At 42.8% G+C, this 16,981-nt stretch overlaps 2 protein-coding genes across 3 annotated transcripts in view; both read right to left on the reverse strand.

The window, feature by feature from the left end:
• The window catches only part of nlk1 (nemo-like kinase, type 1), a 9,897-nt gene extending 3,354 nt beyond the window's left edge, over positions 1 to 6,543 (reverse strand). Inside the window, exons 1-8 of the mRNA XM_023403591.2 lie at positions 5,684 to 6,543; positions 5,000 to 5,426; positions 3,486 to 3,615; positions 3,311 to 3,366; positions 2,002 to 2,108; positions 1,378 to 1,463; positions 896 to 1,105; positions 109 to 210 (exon numbers count right to left, since the gene is read on the reverse strand). Coding sequence (XP_023259359.1) covers positions 109 to 210; positions 896 to 1,105; positions 1,378 to 1,463; positions 2,002 to 2,108; positions 3,311 to 3,366; positions 3,486 to 3,615; positions 5,000 to 5,307 — 999 coding nt within the window. The 5' untranslated portion in view covers positions 5,308 to 5,426; positions 5,684 to 6,543. The remainder of the gene's footprint in view (positions 1 to 108; positions 211 to 895; positions 1,106 to 1,377; positions 1,464 to 2,001; positions 2,109 to 3,310; positions 3,367 to 3,485; positions 3,616 to 4,999; positions 5,427 to 5,683) is intronic.
• Positions 6,544 to 8,294: 1,751 nt separating this feature from the next.
• Positions 8,295 to 16,315, reverse strand: LOC111653119 (zinc finger and BTB domain-containing protein 41-like). 2 transcript variants are annotated; one of them, XM_087173278.1, is made up of 7 exons: positions 14,351 to 16,315; positions 12,393 to 12,796; positions 11,299 to 11,561; positions 11,057 to 11,154; positions 10,637 to 10,808; positions 9,482 to 9,939; positions 8,295 to 9,098 (listed from the first exon to the last, which is right to left on the reverse strand). In XM_087173278.1, exons 2-6 carry the CDS (start codon positions 12,681 to 12,683, stop codon positions 9,648 to 9,650), a joined length of 1,116 nt encoding a protein of 371 aa, XP_087029404.1. In that variant the 5' UTR covers positions 12,684 to 12,796; positions 14,351 to 16,315; the 3' UTR covers positions 8,295 to 9,098; positions 9,482 to 9,647. The 2 variants fall into 2 exon arrangements, with proteins under 2 accessions (XP_087029404.1, XP_023259356.2); XM_023403588.2 differs by having other exon boundaries at positions 11,091 to 11,154; positions 14,351 to 16,314.
• Between the last annotated feature and the right edge of the window lie 666 nt (positions 16,316 to 16,981).

Genomic DNA, 16,981 nt, shown 5'->3' on the forward strand with positions numbered 1-16,981 from the left:
AGATAACACAGGTTAACATGTTGTTTCTTCTGTGGGAGAATGTGTGAGAACAGAAACTAGAGTGTTGATGTTGGTGGAGGATTCAGAGCAGACCACGCAGTCACGTACCGGTTTGTGCGGCCCCCTCAGGATGTGGGCTCTGGCTCCTTCACAGGCCGACGCCAGGGCCGACAGAGGGGGAGTTCCCAGCAGGTCTGTGATCAGATCCAGCTGGAGGAGAGAGAAGAGAAACCACGTCAGGTGGAAGTATTCTGGATTATTATTTAGTAAAAAACAGCCTGATAAACCTGACTGATGGACACCACTGAGCTCCCTTCATAATAAAAGCTGAACCAGGTTTATGAAGCCCAAATAAGGCTTTTATTCTGAAGGGAGCTCAGTGGTAACCTGATGAAAAGTAAAAAATATTACAAAGAAAATGAAGCTGTTTTTGTGTCTCAAACTAACGGAAGAAAGCAGAAACGATAAATTCATGGAAATCAAACTGACTTTTACTGTTTCAATAAGTTAAAGAAAAACATCAAACATTGTCTGGTTTTCTGTTTTAAATCAAGATAAATTAAACCTGGATTGGAGGTTCGATTAAAGAAGACATCACTTGGTCTCTGGGTAATTTTATCACTTCTTTTTAACATTAGTGACGTCAACCTTTAGTTGGAGCTTTACACATTTCTATATTTTTATCTCACTATGGTGCAATGTTGTTAAATTTTGCTGCTTCATAATAACAGAAGCCATTTTCCCTTCAGAGCTGACGTTTTTTTTTGGACGTGCTGAAATAATGAACCTAAAGAGGAAATGATTCCCGTCTAAGGAACCAGCAGGTACAGATAACAGATGACTGGACAGGTGGATTGTGGGAGTCACGGTCAGGTGAAGCGCCGCCTCGTCTCACCTGCTGAATCGGGCTCTGGGCCTGGAAGAGGATCCGTCGTCCCAGCAGCTCCGCGAAGATGCAGCCCACTGACCAGACGTCGATGGCCGAGCCGTAGTGCCGGCAGCCCATCAGCACCTCGGGCGCTCTGTAGTACTGAGTCACCACCTCCTGGGTCATGTGACGTGACGGGTCGGGCTCCTCCACACGGGCCAACCCGAAATCACAAATCTGACCAGAGACAACGTGACGATGAGATTGTCACTTCAAACTGACGGAATAATTCAGTCATTTACTGCAGGTCAGACACATTAAAATCTACTTGTTCAGGATTATTCACCTGATTTCTATTGTGAGTAAAAACAGAGACCGAATCAACAGTCTGACATTAAAACTCTGAAAACGCCCGTTGATGCATTTGTTGAGTCGTCTGAGTGGTTGAGTTCGTTTCACGATACAAAGTTTGAAGTAAAAATGTTTTTAAAGCACAGGAGCAGTTTTACCTTGAGCAGGCAGTTACTGTTGACCAGCAGGTTTCCAGGTTTGATGTCTCTGTGCAGGATCCCGGCCGAGTGCAGGTACTTCAAACCTGAACGACACAACAACAATCACACGTACTGGATCAGAACCTCAAACTACAAACCACCTGCTGGACGTTTTCTCTGCAGGTGGAGTCAATGTTAAAGGAAAAGTAACTTTTTCTGCTCTTGTTTTTACAGCTTTGACAGAAAATTAAACAACGGTTTTGAAATTAAAAAAAGACCTTTAGAGAAGGGAAAATATTAAAACTGATGTGTGAGACAGATTTGAGACTAAATTCTTAACATGAGGGGTCCTCAGGAAACCGGACGTGGCTCCCAGCAGCTGGTCTGAGGCAGCTGGTCTCAGCAGACTTAGATTATGACCATATACACGAGGAAACTGATGCTGAAAGTAGGAATTAAATTCACAGAAGACACACTCTGCTGTTTGAATAGATGATTTTAAATTTCTACACTGAATAAAACATCAACACAGAATCTTTGAGAGTAAAATCACATGTTGCTGATCAGAACAGAAGATGGAGTCACATCTTTCCTCCTCACGCTCGCCATATCAACCATCACTCCTCTGTGCGAGCCGCTCACCTCGGAGGATCTGATAGAGGAAGACCTTGATGTGGTCGGTGGTGAGAGGCTGCGGAGACACGATCACTTTGTGGAGGTCGCTCTGCATCAGTTCTGTTATCACGTAGCTGCAGGGCGGTTTGCTGTCAAGGAAAAAAGCTCTCACACACACGGACTGACCTCCGCCTACATGAACACGATGCATCTCCAAGCACAGGTCTCATTTTTAGTACAAGGACACCGTTGCTTAACAACAAGTGTCAATAAAACATAAAAACTACCCTTCGTGGTCGTATCCCTCCGCCACTCAGACTAGTTTCAGATTAAATTCCTGTTTATCCAGAGTCATATGATACATAAGGATCAGCCACCGATCGTTATCGGCCTTTTCTCATTAAAAACATGTGATCAGTGGATCGGCATTAACGCTCCTAGTCACTGATCACCTTCAGACCGATCACCTGTGGTTAATCCTCCAGTGTCTGAGGCTGAGAGAAGCACCGCGTGCTGTCGACAGGACGCCAAAACAAAACATGTCGGCCGTGTGGGACCGATATAACGTACGACAAACATGATCGGTATCGTACGATCTCACTCATAGATGAAAAGTATTGGCGGCAAAAAAACGTGATTGTAACATCCCTGATAAAATACGAACTATTTGTGTGAAATAATTACAGCGAGTTATTGCTAACAGGTGTTTTGTGAAGCGACACTGACCTTGACCTTTGAACTTTAGCCACCAAATTCTAATCAGTTTGTCCTGGAGTCTAGATGAACGTTTTTACCAGATTTAAAGAAATTCCCTCAAGGCATTACAGAGACATAACGTTCACATGGCAAAACATGTCATTTGTGAGGTCAATGCGACCTTGACCTTTGACCTCCAACACCTAAATCAGTTTAATCAGTTTGAGTCCTATTGAATGTTTCTGCCAAATTTGAAGAAGTTCCATCAAAGCGTTACTGAGATATCGTTTCCACGAGAATGAGACGGACGGACGACCTGAAAACAATATGGCTGCCGCTCTGACTGACGCCGGCGCCGGGGAAATGAAAAAGAAAGAATCACATCGACTCTCCACATTAAATATTCACCAGTGGCCGAGCTCACGTCTGCAGCGATGAGCTGGATTTAGAGACGAGAAGCTAAATTAAGTGATTAAAAAGGAGGACATCAGGGACAATTAAAGAAGAGAAAGTGGGACAGAAGGCACGAGGACGTAAATGTACGTGATGAGTGAGGAGGTCTGATGAACGCGCTGCTGTACGTGGAGATGATATCAAACAAATGAAGGTTGTGACTGTGTTTTCACATGAACAAGGATACATTTCCTCAAAGCAGTCGATCTGCGGAGGCTGCAAAATATCCAGAGCCGACAAAACCTGTTGTTCAGACAGAAAGACACAAACAGACAAAAACATTTAGTCTCGTTTTCATCACCTCATAAAAACGTCTGATTCTGTCTCTCCACATCTACAACAAACAAACCCCCGTCATTTACATTGTCGTGTTTGAAGAAGCACAGCATCCTCAGCTCCCTGAAGACCCTCTTGCAGGAGACCAGGTTCTGGAAGACATTAGGCATCTTCTTCAAAGCCACCTTCCGACCGTCGCGGGGATCCGTCACCGACCTGCGGGACGTTCACAATCACACACATTCCTGTTCAGAAAGGTATTCTCCCGCCAGAGCTCAGGCCAGTTTGGTGACATAGTTTTAACAGACTGGGTCGTTTTAATTATGAAAACATGCGACGAGCTCTGATGACACGCTGGAAGATAAACTGCAGCAGAGCACACGCAAATTCACCCTGCAACACTTTTAAACAGGAAGGTCAAACACCTGCTGGTTCACGTGACGACATGATGATGTAATATAGTGAATATATCTTGGTGTTGGATTATTGGTCAGACAAAACAAGACATTTTTAAGATGTCACCTTGAGCTCTTGGAACTTGTGACGGACGTTTACTGACATTTTAAATCAATTGAAAAAACAATGTGCAGAGAATAAAAACAAACCTTAGTTACAGTCCTGAAATGTAGGAATTGAAACTGAATTTTTTGTAGCTGTTTCCACGTGTTTTAGGCCATTTATTACAAATCATCAATTTTATTTAATTTTTCAAAACTATAATATCAAAGTTTTACTTTTACTTTGTTACTTACTGCAACACTTTTCATTTTGATGAATCATTAATTTTAAACAAGAATGTGAAACATCTGCTTGTTCCAGCGTCTCACGTGAGAATTTGATGCCTCACTTTGATATGATGATGTAATCTGAATATATCTGTAGTTTGGATTATTGATCAGACAAGGTAAGACATTTTCAAGTTATCACCCTGAGCTCTGGGACGTTTTCACAATTTTTGTGCCATTTTAATGAAAATAATCGTTTTTTGTAAATGTAGAAATTAAAATTTTCCACGTTTCAGCCAATTTATTACAAAACAAATCCAATTCATTTCATTTTTTGAAAGGGAGTTGAAGTGAAGTTGTGATCACAACAAACCTCGTGTTCTGTTTCACTCATGTCAAACTTATGTTATATTTTCATTTTCATGGTAAAATTAAAGCTGCAAAACCTAAAACACGTGACAACAATCTGTCTTCACCTGGACCTGATGAACCCTAAACCCTGATGATGATGATGATGATGATGATGATGCCATCTTGTCTCGTGAAAAATCTAATTTAACTGCACACAATCCTTGAGTCTGTTATTGTCATTTTTAGTTTAACTCTTGGTTTAAGGTGCAGATTGATTAGACAGAGATGTATTTTATTTTACTGGGAAACAATAGTGCCATTTTGATAAAATAATAAAACTAAACAATCAGACATGGTGTCCACTGTGATGGATGATCTGTCTCCAGATTCAAGTTTAAACACCCAACACAAATGAGAGGAGAGCCATGGCTCAAAAACACCGTGCTGTGCCTCTGATACTGGGTGAATTATTAATAGTTACAACATGCAGGACACTGGCAGAGCCCTCACTGCTATTTCCTTACCACACAACACCAAATGCGCCATAACCGATGGGGCGGTCCGGCTCCATCTCCGCAGGGCTGGGCACCTCGCTGGCCGGGTTGCTGTAGGGCTGAGGCACCGCTGCTCCGCCGCCGGCGCTTCCTCCGAGAGCTGTCGGGTGACGAGGAGTCCCGGCCGGGGCAGTGGGTCCGGTCAGGCACGGTGTGGCGCTGAGGCCCGTGGAGGGTGCTCCGCAGGAGGAGTTGACACAGAAATACTTGTGGCCCAGCTCGGAGCCCGGAAACAAGTCTCCACAGACGGTCTGCCGGCCTGCGCCGTGAAATGCCATCCTCCTACCACCGAACCCCGGAACAGTCCACTTTGTCTGAGCGGCACCAAGCTGCTGCTGCTGCCCGGCTTAGGCGCAAAGGAAACACGGCCACTCACTCAGCATGACCCATTATTGTCCTGTGTGTGAACATACAGGGAAGACCGAGTTAACACCGTAGATGTAAACAACCGAGCTCGGTGCCAAGACGGAGCGGAGGGACCGAGTGTTCCCGCTGCTGCCGCACCGAGCCTCGGTCACTACAACACACGTTAAAAGTCTGAAACACGCCGAAAGCTTGAAGCTTGGTGACATACACATCCAGGCTACGGAACAAACTACTGATTCAAACACTTTAACCAGCGAGATGAGTTTTACCTTTGTGTGTAGCACTCACCTGGTTAGTGGAGCTGCTCGGTTAACAGGGTCCAGCTAGCTAGCGACCGTTTAGCGACGACTCCAAAAATATGGGAAAAAAATGGACGTTAAACCCGATAATAGACTCAGCCACTCACACTGCAGATAATCCCTCGCTAACACAAGCAAATACATTAACGTTATTGTGTTTCCTCATAAGATTGTTCATTAAAATCCTCGTTATTAAAGCTAGCTCCTTTGCTAACCAGCTGTTCCAGCTAACAGGTTAACGCACTGGTGTCTGTGACCCACATAACCACGATCGGTCGTTTACAGTGACCTACATATTTTAGAAAGAAAGATTCCCCTGATAAATTTGTACAGCCGACGTACAAACCGAGCACGGTTAAGCCAACGACGCCACGGCACGAAAACAGACTTTAAAAAAGCCGAGTTTAGACGCCCGTCGCCGGAGCTCCTGCCCCGGCTCCTGGAGCTAGCAGCCGGATCGTCAGCTAGCAGCTAGCTGGCCATGGCGTTGTACCCCCCCGCCGCAGAAGCGTCCCATAAAGGCAGTCTGTGGTGGTTTTTTTAGTTTTAATGCAGTCTCATCCAACAGGCCCCTTTAAATTCGCTGTTAATGTAGACCTGCTGGCTTTTCTGGTCGCTTTTTTAGACCGGTAAGCTACAGCTAGCGGGCTAGCCCGTGGAGGAGGAGGAGGAGCTGGTGAAGCCGGGTGGGGGAGGGTCGACGCTCTCCGCTCCGCTGTAAACAAAGCTAACGGGTCGGTAGCTGCGGTGCCGCGGACCGACCACCTCCACAGGACACACGGACCCGAGCTGCAGGAAGAAGCGCTCAGATATTTCACCTACATAAAAGCAGCAACAACACAGTGTAAAAAAAAAAACAAAAAAAAACAAACAGTTAAAACCAAAAACCTGCATTCACAAAGTAAAAGTATTAACAACAAACAGGGCCGGATTAACCTCCTGGGGGGCCCTGTTGACCCCCTCAGTACATGTCAGCTCCATTTACCCAGAAACTGATCAGCAAGGCAGGATTATCAACCCAGACCTCCAGGTTTAGTCCATATCATCCAAGTCTACACGATTTGATTATTTATTACAAATTTTCACATTATCAGGGATAAGGGCTCCTCCACCCTCCATCATGGGGCCCCTGAGTGGTAGAGGGGGGGGGGGGCACCACTTTACTTTATGTGGCTCATTTGTTAGGGACACTTTTTTTAAATTCTGACTTTAATCTCAGAATTTTAAGATTAAAATCAAGAATCAACATTTTTTTTAACGTGGCCCTAATCCTGTTCTGTAGTAAAATCCTGTTTTATTAAACTGTGTCACACTCAAAAAACCTCCAGCAGATTCATATTATTCAGTCATATAAAACCTGTAAGGCTGCAGCCAACAGTTGTTTTCATTATCAATACATCTGACAATTAGTTTCTTTAATAATCAATATTACTGAAGTTATTTTGATTCTTGTTTATAATCGCTTCAACCTAAGTGTATGACTCAATTTTTTTAAAGTTATGTTTATTAAGTTTTATTTATCATTTTTACAAAATTGTTGTGTTATTTGGGGAGGGAGAGTTTTAATGAATGTTCTGTTTATTCTGTCAAACAAAAGCCAATAAACAAAGTATTGAAATAATAACAACAATCAATTGATTGTTCAGTGTATAAAATATCAGAAATGAATTAAAGATGGCTCATTTTTTAAAAACATATTCAAAGATTCAACCAGCTTGTTTAGTTTGAGCAGTTGTTAAAAATACAAATATGTTCAGTTTACTTTCAGAAAACAAGCAAATATTCACATTTAAGAAGCTCTTCATGATCAATACATAATTATTGTTCAATGAAAAATAACATATTAACATATTCACGTCTTGTTTTATATGATCAAGTCACAAACACAAAGAAGAAAACTGGCAAATATTCACATTTGAGAACCTGGAAATTGAATTTTTGCTTTAAAATTATAAAAACAATTAATCAATTATTAATATTGTTACCATTTAATCATCTATTAAATGAATCAACCAATCATTTCATCTCCAGGGTGCTGGTTGGCGTTGTGGTCAGCAACCAATGGGCCCCTGGGCAGTTGCTCTTGTGTGAAAGGTCATTGTAATGCTAGAGTTTCATGTAATATATCATCAGATTATCATTATTATAACATTTCTATTTATGTTGTAGACAGTTGTTTATATATGTCACTAATTGTTGCTTTAATCCTTAACAATATGTCATTTTATTTTATATAATTAATATCACAGAGCACAAATTTGCCTCAAGGACTTTTACAATCTGTAGGAAAATAAAACACTGTGGCAGAAACCTCAGGAGCAGCAGAGGAGGATCTCTGTTCAGACAACTCAGGCTTTCTATGTCAACTTTTAATCTGAAAAGTAACTAGTAACTGAAGCTGTCAGATTCTGTAAATGTAGTGGATCAAAAACTACAAGATTTCCCTCTGAAATGTCGTAAAGTCAAAGTATAAAGTCGTTTAAAATGGAAATATTTAAGTAAAGTATATCAAAATTATGAGTCACCTCCCACCACTGATGTGGATAAAGTGCAGAACCACTCAGACACCCATGAAGTTCATTTCATCTTGAATCCACACATGCATTTTACTGCCTTTTAATACAGTAGTAACAAGGCGCTATGCACTATGCATCAAGTACAATCAATATGCACAGCCACAGAAAAATGTGTCACCAAGGTAAGCTACAAATTACATGGCAATTTACCTTTTTCAAGAATGAACAAATCAGCATCCAGAGTAAGAACAAAGATTATAACGAAGCAGAGAAGTTAATGCACATTCAATGTTCATGGAGAATATACACAAACAACTATGAGTTTGCCTTCATCAGCTCTAGAAAAGTGTATGTACATGGTGGCCCGGCTGAAACACTTGTTCCCATGTCCTGCTCTGAAGGCTCCGACAAAGGCAAACTGGAGACTGCTCTTTAATAAATTAGGGGAGAAACTGAGATACGTCATGTTAATTGAGGTCTTCAGGTCAATTTCCTCATCATAAACAAACACTGATAATCATGGAATATAAAAGATGTAAAAACGGCAACAGCTTTACAAAACCGTGACAGGCTGTGCAGGTCAGTTAAAAATGAAAAACAATGAAATGATGGCAAATAGAAACAGCTAAATGTTAAGCCATAGGAATAAAAATACACATTAATTATCCTCCGTAATGAATGAAAAGAAGGTTTCTGATCCGCTCTCTGCTCCCTGGCTTCGACTCCTCAGGAAGTGACATGTACAGTAAAGTGTGCGTCCCTCCGGTCAGCTGTTCGACGCCGCTGACGGAGTCGAGCTCGTCGTCTTTTCTAAACCGTGAGCAGCATCGAGGAGCAGAGACGTTCTCCCGCTCTGTGTCCACCTGTGGTCGTCTGTTAAGGAATAATCTGCAGCGAGAAAACAAAAGGCAGTTCATGTAAATTTCAAAATAAAAGCCATCATGCAAACAGTTTAGATGTTCAGATTAAAATCAGTCCTCGTTCTGTGTAAAATACATTCTTAAAGCACCCCTTCTCTTTTTTGGATTAGCTGGGAGTTAGGGGGCGGAGTCAGACACTGCCAAGATGGCAACGGTGGTGCAGCTCACTCTGAGCTTCAGAAACCTGTGGGTGACGTCACGGTGGCGACGTCAAGCTTTATTTACAGCTCACATACAGTGTAGTGTCATAGGGGAGGGGTCACTTCAGGGTCAGTATGGAGAGAGGAAGTGATGTCAGATCTTAAAGTAAAATGAAGAGGACCATGTTTAAACAGATGAACGTTCTCTCACCTGGTTTGGCTGCTGTCCTTCCCATCCTCTCCTCCATGAGTCCTCGTTTACCTTTGCCCCCGTTTACCCAACTGCCCCGCCTCCATTCCCCCCCATCCCACCCCCAGTTCCCCCCTCGCCCTCCCAGCAGTGCTAGCTGTGAGGCTGGGGGGCGATACTGGAGCAGTCAGTAACCAGCAGTCCCACTGTGCTCGCGCTGGACACAGTGACGGCCACGCTGGTGGTGCCCAGGGGGGCCGTGCTGGTCAGGTCGGGGCTGGGGTCGCCCTGGTTGGCGTGGGTGCCCATGTGACCCTGGAGCTGCGTGGCCGTCTTGCACTGCACCCCACACAGCTGGCAGAGCAGCACCCCGCCGGCCCCCGTTCCACCGAAACCCCCCCGCGCACCACCGCTCTCCTTCCACTCCTGGCCGTGGTGCTTCTGAGCGTGGACACGCAGATAGGTGAGGGTGGTGAAGCCTGTAACACACAAGTACAGATCCTCCTCAATATATTTAGTTTTTATGTGTTTTGTCTGTTTTAGTGCAGAAATATTGTTTTTCATCTGCAGAGCAAAGAAAGGACAAACTACAGCTGAGTCTCATCCACAGCTCTTCATCTATTAATGTCTGCAGCATTAAACTGATCCACATACTAATGTAGACATGTTTTTACTGAATTACAGCACTGCTTATAACACTTTTTCACAATAAAAGCATCCTGTTGGCTGTCAGCTGTAAAGTGTTAAAGCTCCTCCAGTGTAAAGGTCTGTGTCCATGTGTAGTGTGATTATAGATCAGCTCTAGCTTCTATATTAATACTGTGAAAGTATCAAAGCCTCAGTCCACAGAGAAATGCACACAGCCTGTATTCAGAAACTGAGCCTTAAAACCAGCCGTCAGGACTTCTGGAACTTTGTGATGTCACAACAAAGCAGTTACCAAGCCCCGCCCACCTGGACCCACCATCCAAACCTTGCAGGATTTGGTTTCTCTGAGTTTTTTTTCTCCTGAAATCTGCTTTATTTTTATTGGATCAGTCACAAAACAGTCAGCCAATCAGAAGAGAGGCTCAGAGCCTCCTCTCTTCTGATTGGCTCACCGACGTCCAGAGAGAATCCTGAGGGTTCAGAAGTTTAGAATCTGAACTCTGATCTCGTGATGTTGCTGCGACTCACTGCGGTTGCAGAGGTGACAGGCGTGGTGCTGCGATTGGTTGTGGACCCTCATGTGGTCGGTGATGTAAGCGGCGGACAGCAGCTTCCCGCAGATGTGACACGGCACCTTCTCCTCGTGACGGATCAGATGAGCACGGAGACGGTCGCGTGTGGCGAACGCTGACGTGCACGTCTGTGGAAAACACGAGGAAAAAAAACAAAAGAATTGTTGAAGAGAATAAAGTTTTAAAAAGAAAAAAAGTGTTTCAAACCAACTGACAGCACATTAGTTACGTTCATTTTTTTTGTTTTCAATTTGTTTCTCTGCAACTTCATCTAAATATAACACAGTCAGGAAGATGTTGAGAGTTATTGATTATATTGGTTCAGTTTAAATCAGATTTTTATCATCATCATTATATGTCTTTATGATTCACAAACCCATATTGGTTGAACAGACAGATGAAGACGTTACCGTGCACTTGAACGGTCTCTCTGTAGAGTGCACCTGTCGAACGTGACTGTTGAGGTGGTCCGGTCTGAAAACACAGAGGTTCAGGAGTCAAACACTTCCAGATATTTCATGTCCAGACCAGGCTGCGTTCAGAAACTGGATCGTTTCATCAGTCGGTCGTTGAATGAGGCAGCAGAGGAAACCTGACGTCATGACATGAGGTTTGTACCTGGAGAAGGCCTTGGCGCAGTGCGGACAGATGTACGGTTTCTCCACGCCGCCCTGGTGCGAGCGCACGTGATAGCTCATCCTGTCTTTCCTCTTGAAGCGCTGCTGGCAGATGGGGCAGGAGTAGGGCTTCTCGTCGGAGTGGGACAGCCGGTGGCGGTTGAGGTGGTACACGTCTCTGAAGGCCTTCCCGCAGGCCTCACAGGCGTGGTTCTTCCTCACCTGGTTAGTGTTGGGGTTGGGGGTGGGGGTGGGGTTTGGATTCTGTGGAGCAGAAGCAGAGAGGTGATGACGCCGACGTCTGACAAAAGACCACGGCCTCTGTTCAAAACTTCAAAATAAGAGCAGAGAGAATCAACAGTGTTTTATTTTTCTAACATAAGATGTTTGTAACGTGAGTTCTCTGAACACAAACACAGCGCCACACAGAGAGCGAGGCAGCTGACTGAACCTGAGGGACAAACATGTGACTGTGCATGTGTGCGTTACAGATGATGTCATGAGAAAGAAAAGAAAAAAGAAAAAGTAGAAGAAGAAAAAGAAGCAGAATCAGATGAAGAAGCCTCACACCAAGAAAGATGTCACATGCTTTTAATTACACCTCTGCAGGTCATATTTTCTCAGCAGCTCTAAACGGATTCACTTATTTTCACACACAGACCGTCTGCAGGCTGAAAGGTAGAAAAGATCAAATATATAATGAAGACGAACTGACACCATCAGAAACCTGAGGAGGTTAGAATCAGATATAAATAACCAGGTTTATGTTCCAAACTTAAACCAAAATGGACGACTACCTACATGCACGTTTATGTTCATGACGACACCTGGAGAACAGCTGGAGTTTCTGCAGCTTTGTTTGTTGTTGTTGAGTTAAATGATTTTTAAGACTTTTCAAGACCTGCGCAAACCCTGACCTGCAGGTGTCATCAGGAGAAAATGAACAGGAATGACCAAAACCAGGAGAGAAAACTGAATGAATGAATGAATGAATGAATAAATAAATAACTGAAGTCTTTACTCAGGGTCCGGCTCAGCACTAACCTCCCTGCATACATATCTCACTCAGCCTGGCTCTCTTCCTGCTGAACCCACCTGCTCCATGGACCCAACAACAACAACAGCTGCTTGGATGGGTTGCGGCGGTGCAGCCATGGTTACGGTTGCCGGGGCAATGGACACAGAGACCGGCTGGCTCTCCTGGTTGGCGTGCTGACCGGGTTGGGGGAGGGTCTCCGGTGCGGTGACGGTGGGAGGGGGAGGAGGAGGAGGAGGAGGGGGCTGTGGGGGCAGGGTGAGGTGGAGGAGGGAGAGAGGGACGGTCTGCTTCTCCAGCCGTGCGCCCTTCGCTCCGTCCTCCTTCTCGCGGGCGGCGCGGTCCTTCATCTTGATGCCCGTGTGCACCGACTGGTGGCGCCGCAGGTTGTAGCTGTTCTTGAACTCCTTGTTGCAGGTGGCACAGATGTGGGCGGGCCGGGTCGGCTTGGTGAGCGGTTTGACTGTCGGGTCACAATATCAAACATTTAACATTTTACCTTTAAATTTAATTCTTAAATTGAATCAGTCAGATTTAAATGAATGATCTGTCAGACACTTTGATAGAACAGAAAACTGTTCCTGTGTATGGAAGACAAAACGTGACAAACGATCACAGGTCATTTTCCCATTTGATGATTTTTAATTACATCATTTAATTTAACCCTCAAAAATCAGCAGGACAATTCAATGTTTTTCTGTTATATCTAATTTTTTCATTTTATTTTAGATTAAATATTTATGATTTTGTAGAAATTATAGATTATGGTAGGAGTTTAAAAACGCCGCCAATCTGGAAAAACATTCTCTTTGTATCATTTTATAATGATTAACCAAATATTGATTGATAACAGATCCAATAATTGATTAAATTGAATGACTCTTTTTAAGGAATATATGTTTTGTTTATGTGGCATGTTATGACTCATGAATAGTAAATACAAATACTAATATTTCATCGGTTTCCCTCCATAAAAAATAAAATATCAATGATTCAAAGTGGCACAAACAGCTTTATTAAACCTTCTCTGTTAGAAAACTCTTCTTTTTGTAAATTGTAAAAATTGTTATACTTTTTTTTTTTTAATCATTCCGACCTCTAGAAATGTGACAAGTGATTAATGTTGTTTCCAAAACAAATAAGTTTAAATGAATTTTACCTGATGAAATAGTGAATTGGTGACAAAGTCACAGAAAATATTTTTCTCAGAAACACACACTGTGTCTCCACTGATACAATCATGAAGCCACTAAAATGTATTTTTCACCTTAGAAATCAGAACCTGATCAATGTCACAGTCTGATATTATCGGCCAATACTGGATTATCACAGATATATAAATATTGTCGTATGTGTTTGCAGATATGTAGAGTTAATGTCTTTTTTCCTCTATATTTGACTTGTTTTCATTCATTGTAAAATGTGTTTTTTGTTCATTTAATGCGACTTCATTATTATAAACCATTGATTTAGATTTTCACATAAAAAACAAATATCAGCAAAAACTCCAAAGTATCTCTATCAGCGAGCGTCCTGGTGGTTAAGATGTGTCCCACACAGTCGCAAATTCTGTGGTTCAATCTGGAATTAATCGATTAGCTGATCAACAGAAAAAAGATCGGCAACTTTTTTGATGAGGAAAAATCACTTCAGTCATTTTTCAAGCAAAAATGTCAAATATTTGCAGGTTTCAGTTACTGAGAATATTGTCACCATTTTGACATCTTGACTAAGTGAAACGTTTTTATGTTTCATGGACTAAACAATCAATCAATCAATCAATCAATTAATTGACAATGAAAAATAATCATGACTTGCAGCCCTGGTTGGGGCCTTTACATGTCATACTTCTCTCTCCGCATGTTTCCTGTTTCTTTACTTTCAACTGTCCAATAAAGCAAATAATAATCTTCAAAAAATATTTATTTGAGCCTGAATAAATATTCTGTGTTTTTTGATCCTTTAATAAAGCTGAGTTTATACCTCAGTGCTGTTTCAGACCCCTCCCCCCTCTCACCAGGTAGCGGCTCCTCGCTCAGGGCGGCGGTGTCGACGGTGGACGGCGGCGTCACGATGTGGTCGGCAGGAGGACTCTGAGCCGAGCCCGTCAGCTCAGGCAGCAGCTCCGACTGAAGAGGCGTCTCCGGTTGGTTCTGAGTCGGCGCCGTCTGACGGGGTTAAACAACATCTTCATTACACTCAAGCAAACACACAGTTTATCTGTTTATCTACTCTGGTTACTTTCTTTTAGTTTGTAAAATTCTAACCAAACCTTTATTTTGTTATAATTGGGGGGTTGTTTTTGAAAAAAAATATTTAGAGATAAAAAACATGAGATAAAATAATGAAGGTATTCAAACTGGATTTTGATACAGGGCCTCAATATTCAGTGATAACGAAGGGGCCTTTTAAAACTTAAAACATTATTTTTTGTATAATTCTGACTTTAAACTCCGTCTGTAGCTTCTGCCTCTCAATCAGAACAATAACAAAAGACGACGTTAGGTGACATCATGAAATAGCGTGGGATCATGGGAGTTGTTGTCTTTACCACCGCTACCATAAGCTCCTCCCGGTTTGGATTCCTTCAGTGTCAGTGGTTCAGGAAATCAAACAGACCCGGTGATTCTAACTGTTAAAAACACTGAATAAAAGCAGTTTTACATTTAAAGTCAGAGTCTGAGCGACGCTGTTCGGAGGACGGAGACTCAGGGAAGAGTCGGAGCTGAGATTGATGCTGACCTTTGTTCTGATTGTTTTTCTGATAACTTACAAAACAGACGTTCAGCAGGTTTTTACCAGCAGCTGAATGATCCACAGAGGTTTCCTCCTCTCCAGAACAAACACTCCAGGGGATTAAACCAGTAGAAACACTGAATAAAACAGTTTCACTTTAAATGTCAGAGATTCACCGACGTTCTTCAGTGACACAGGACAGGACGTCTGAGCCGTCTAACATTTCCTCAGCTTGTTTCTCTGATAACTTCAGATCCAGACGTCCGACGAATAAAATCATCTGCTTCAAATAACGAGCTGAAAACCACCGAGGTGTGAAAAGTGTATGTGACCTAAAACTAGATAAAAGTCACTGTTGAGCATCTGTCAGACAAACACACTGAAACATGATCATAGAGGATATGATGTCATCAACAGGCGACCAAATGACACGGAGCGTTACCATATTAAAATCACATATTTCTCTAGGTTTGCGAATTACTGGAAACATTTTTGATAATGTAAAAACGCAACTCAAATTAAGCAAAATAACACGAGAGGTCGTGATGTTGTACTGAATATCAGCACGGCTGTGATTCGGTCACAGGTACGAGGCCGTGTGATATTACGTTTATACAACATTTCTACGAGCGCCATATTAGTTAAATAAGCAACAACAGATTATGACATGTTCCTGACCTGCGCAGTTCACACTAGCTTGCTACCTTGTCTACACGTTACCTCAGGTGTTTCTGAAGTATCCAGGCTTCCCCCTCTCCTGACAACCAGACATCATTTAATTCAAATGTTGAAAAATAAAATTCATCTTTGTTTGTTATAATCTAAGATAGAGAACGACGACCGTTAATGTGGCGCTAATTAACAGTTAATACAACACCTGAGAAGCGGAGTGATACATGTAGTGAAAAGTCCCAGTGCTGTTATAACTCTGTATCAGCGCTCATGGAATGTCTCTCGTCCAATCAGATTACTTGGTTGGAACTAACTGTTGCAACTAACTGTAAAATGTATAAACATATGTCTCCTCATTATAATACATTTTAATGTGCAAAAGTTACATATTATGACTTGAAACTCTGACTTTGATTAAAGTCAGAATTAAAAAAGAAAAATTTCACACGTGGCCCTTGTTCTTTTCCATATGATTAAAATAAAAAGTCCACCTGACAAATCAAAACATTACATGGGGACCAGGTCTGGGCATCCACCCCGGGATCCAAGCCTCCGCCGGCCTGCTGTGGAGGACCAAACCAAGAGCCATCTTCACCCCTGTCTCTTATACACATCTGGTGTCCATCCTGAAGGAGTAAAAGCTCACCAGGCTGGGAGCAAAGAGGGGAGGGAGGAGGGCAACGGAGCCCGGAAAGAAATGCTCCAACTACCGCTCTGAAAACACCAACCCGAGGCCTGTATGGCAGCTCCTCTCTACCTGCCCGGGTTAATTAATGGAGATATACGATGACACCGGACGATATTTAGCTTTAATCAACTCAACACTTATTAGTGATTAGGCTGCTATGAGTTCTGAATAAATATCTGTTGGCGATAAACAGGCACTGACAAGATGCTTTTGTAAATGCGACAAAATGGTTGGTATCATGCTTGCTTTAATGGTGCATTTTTTTAATATAATTTGCTTATGTCTACTGTAATAAAATCTGGTGAATTGCATGCAAAATAGAGATTATTTTTAAACAGAAGATGGACGAGTAGTCGAAACGTGCTAATCATAGTCAGCAGCTGTTCGGGAGTCATTTATTTTGCGATCGCTCCGAGAAAAGGCCGCAGCGTCGGGTTCCAAGCCTCGGCGTTGCGTACAGCTCGTCCCCTAACTACAGAGCTCCTGGTCGGCCGCGGTCCATGGCTCCGCCTCGGTGTTTCAATCGACAGGATGACATCTTTCTCTTTTTTT

This window comes from Seriola lalandi, unplaced genomic scaffold (assembly GCF_002814215.2).
Source record: "Seriola lalandi dorsalis isolate HSWRI2012SDOR001 ecotype SW California unplaced genomic scaffold, Sedor1 jcf7180002054148, whole genome shotgun sequence".
In the NCBI taxonomy this organism is placed as follows: Eukaryota; Metazoa; Chordata; class Actinopteri; order Carangiformes; family Carangidae; genus Seriola; species Seriola lalandi.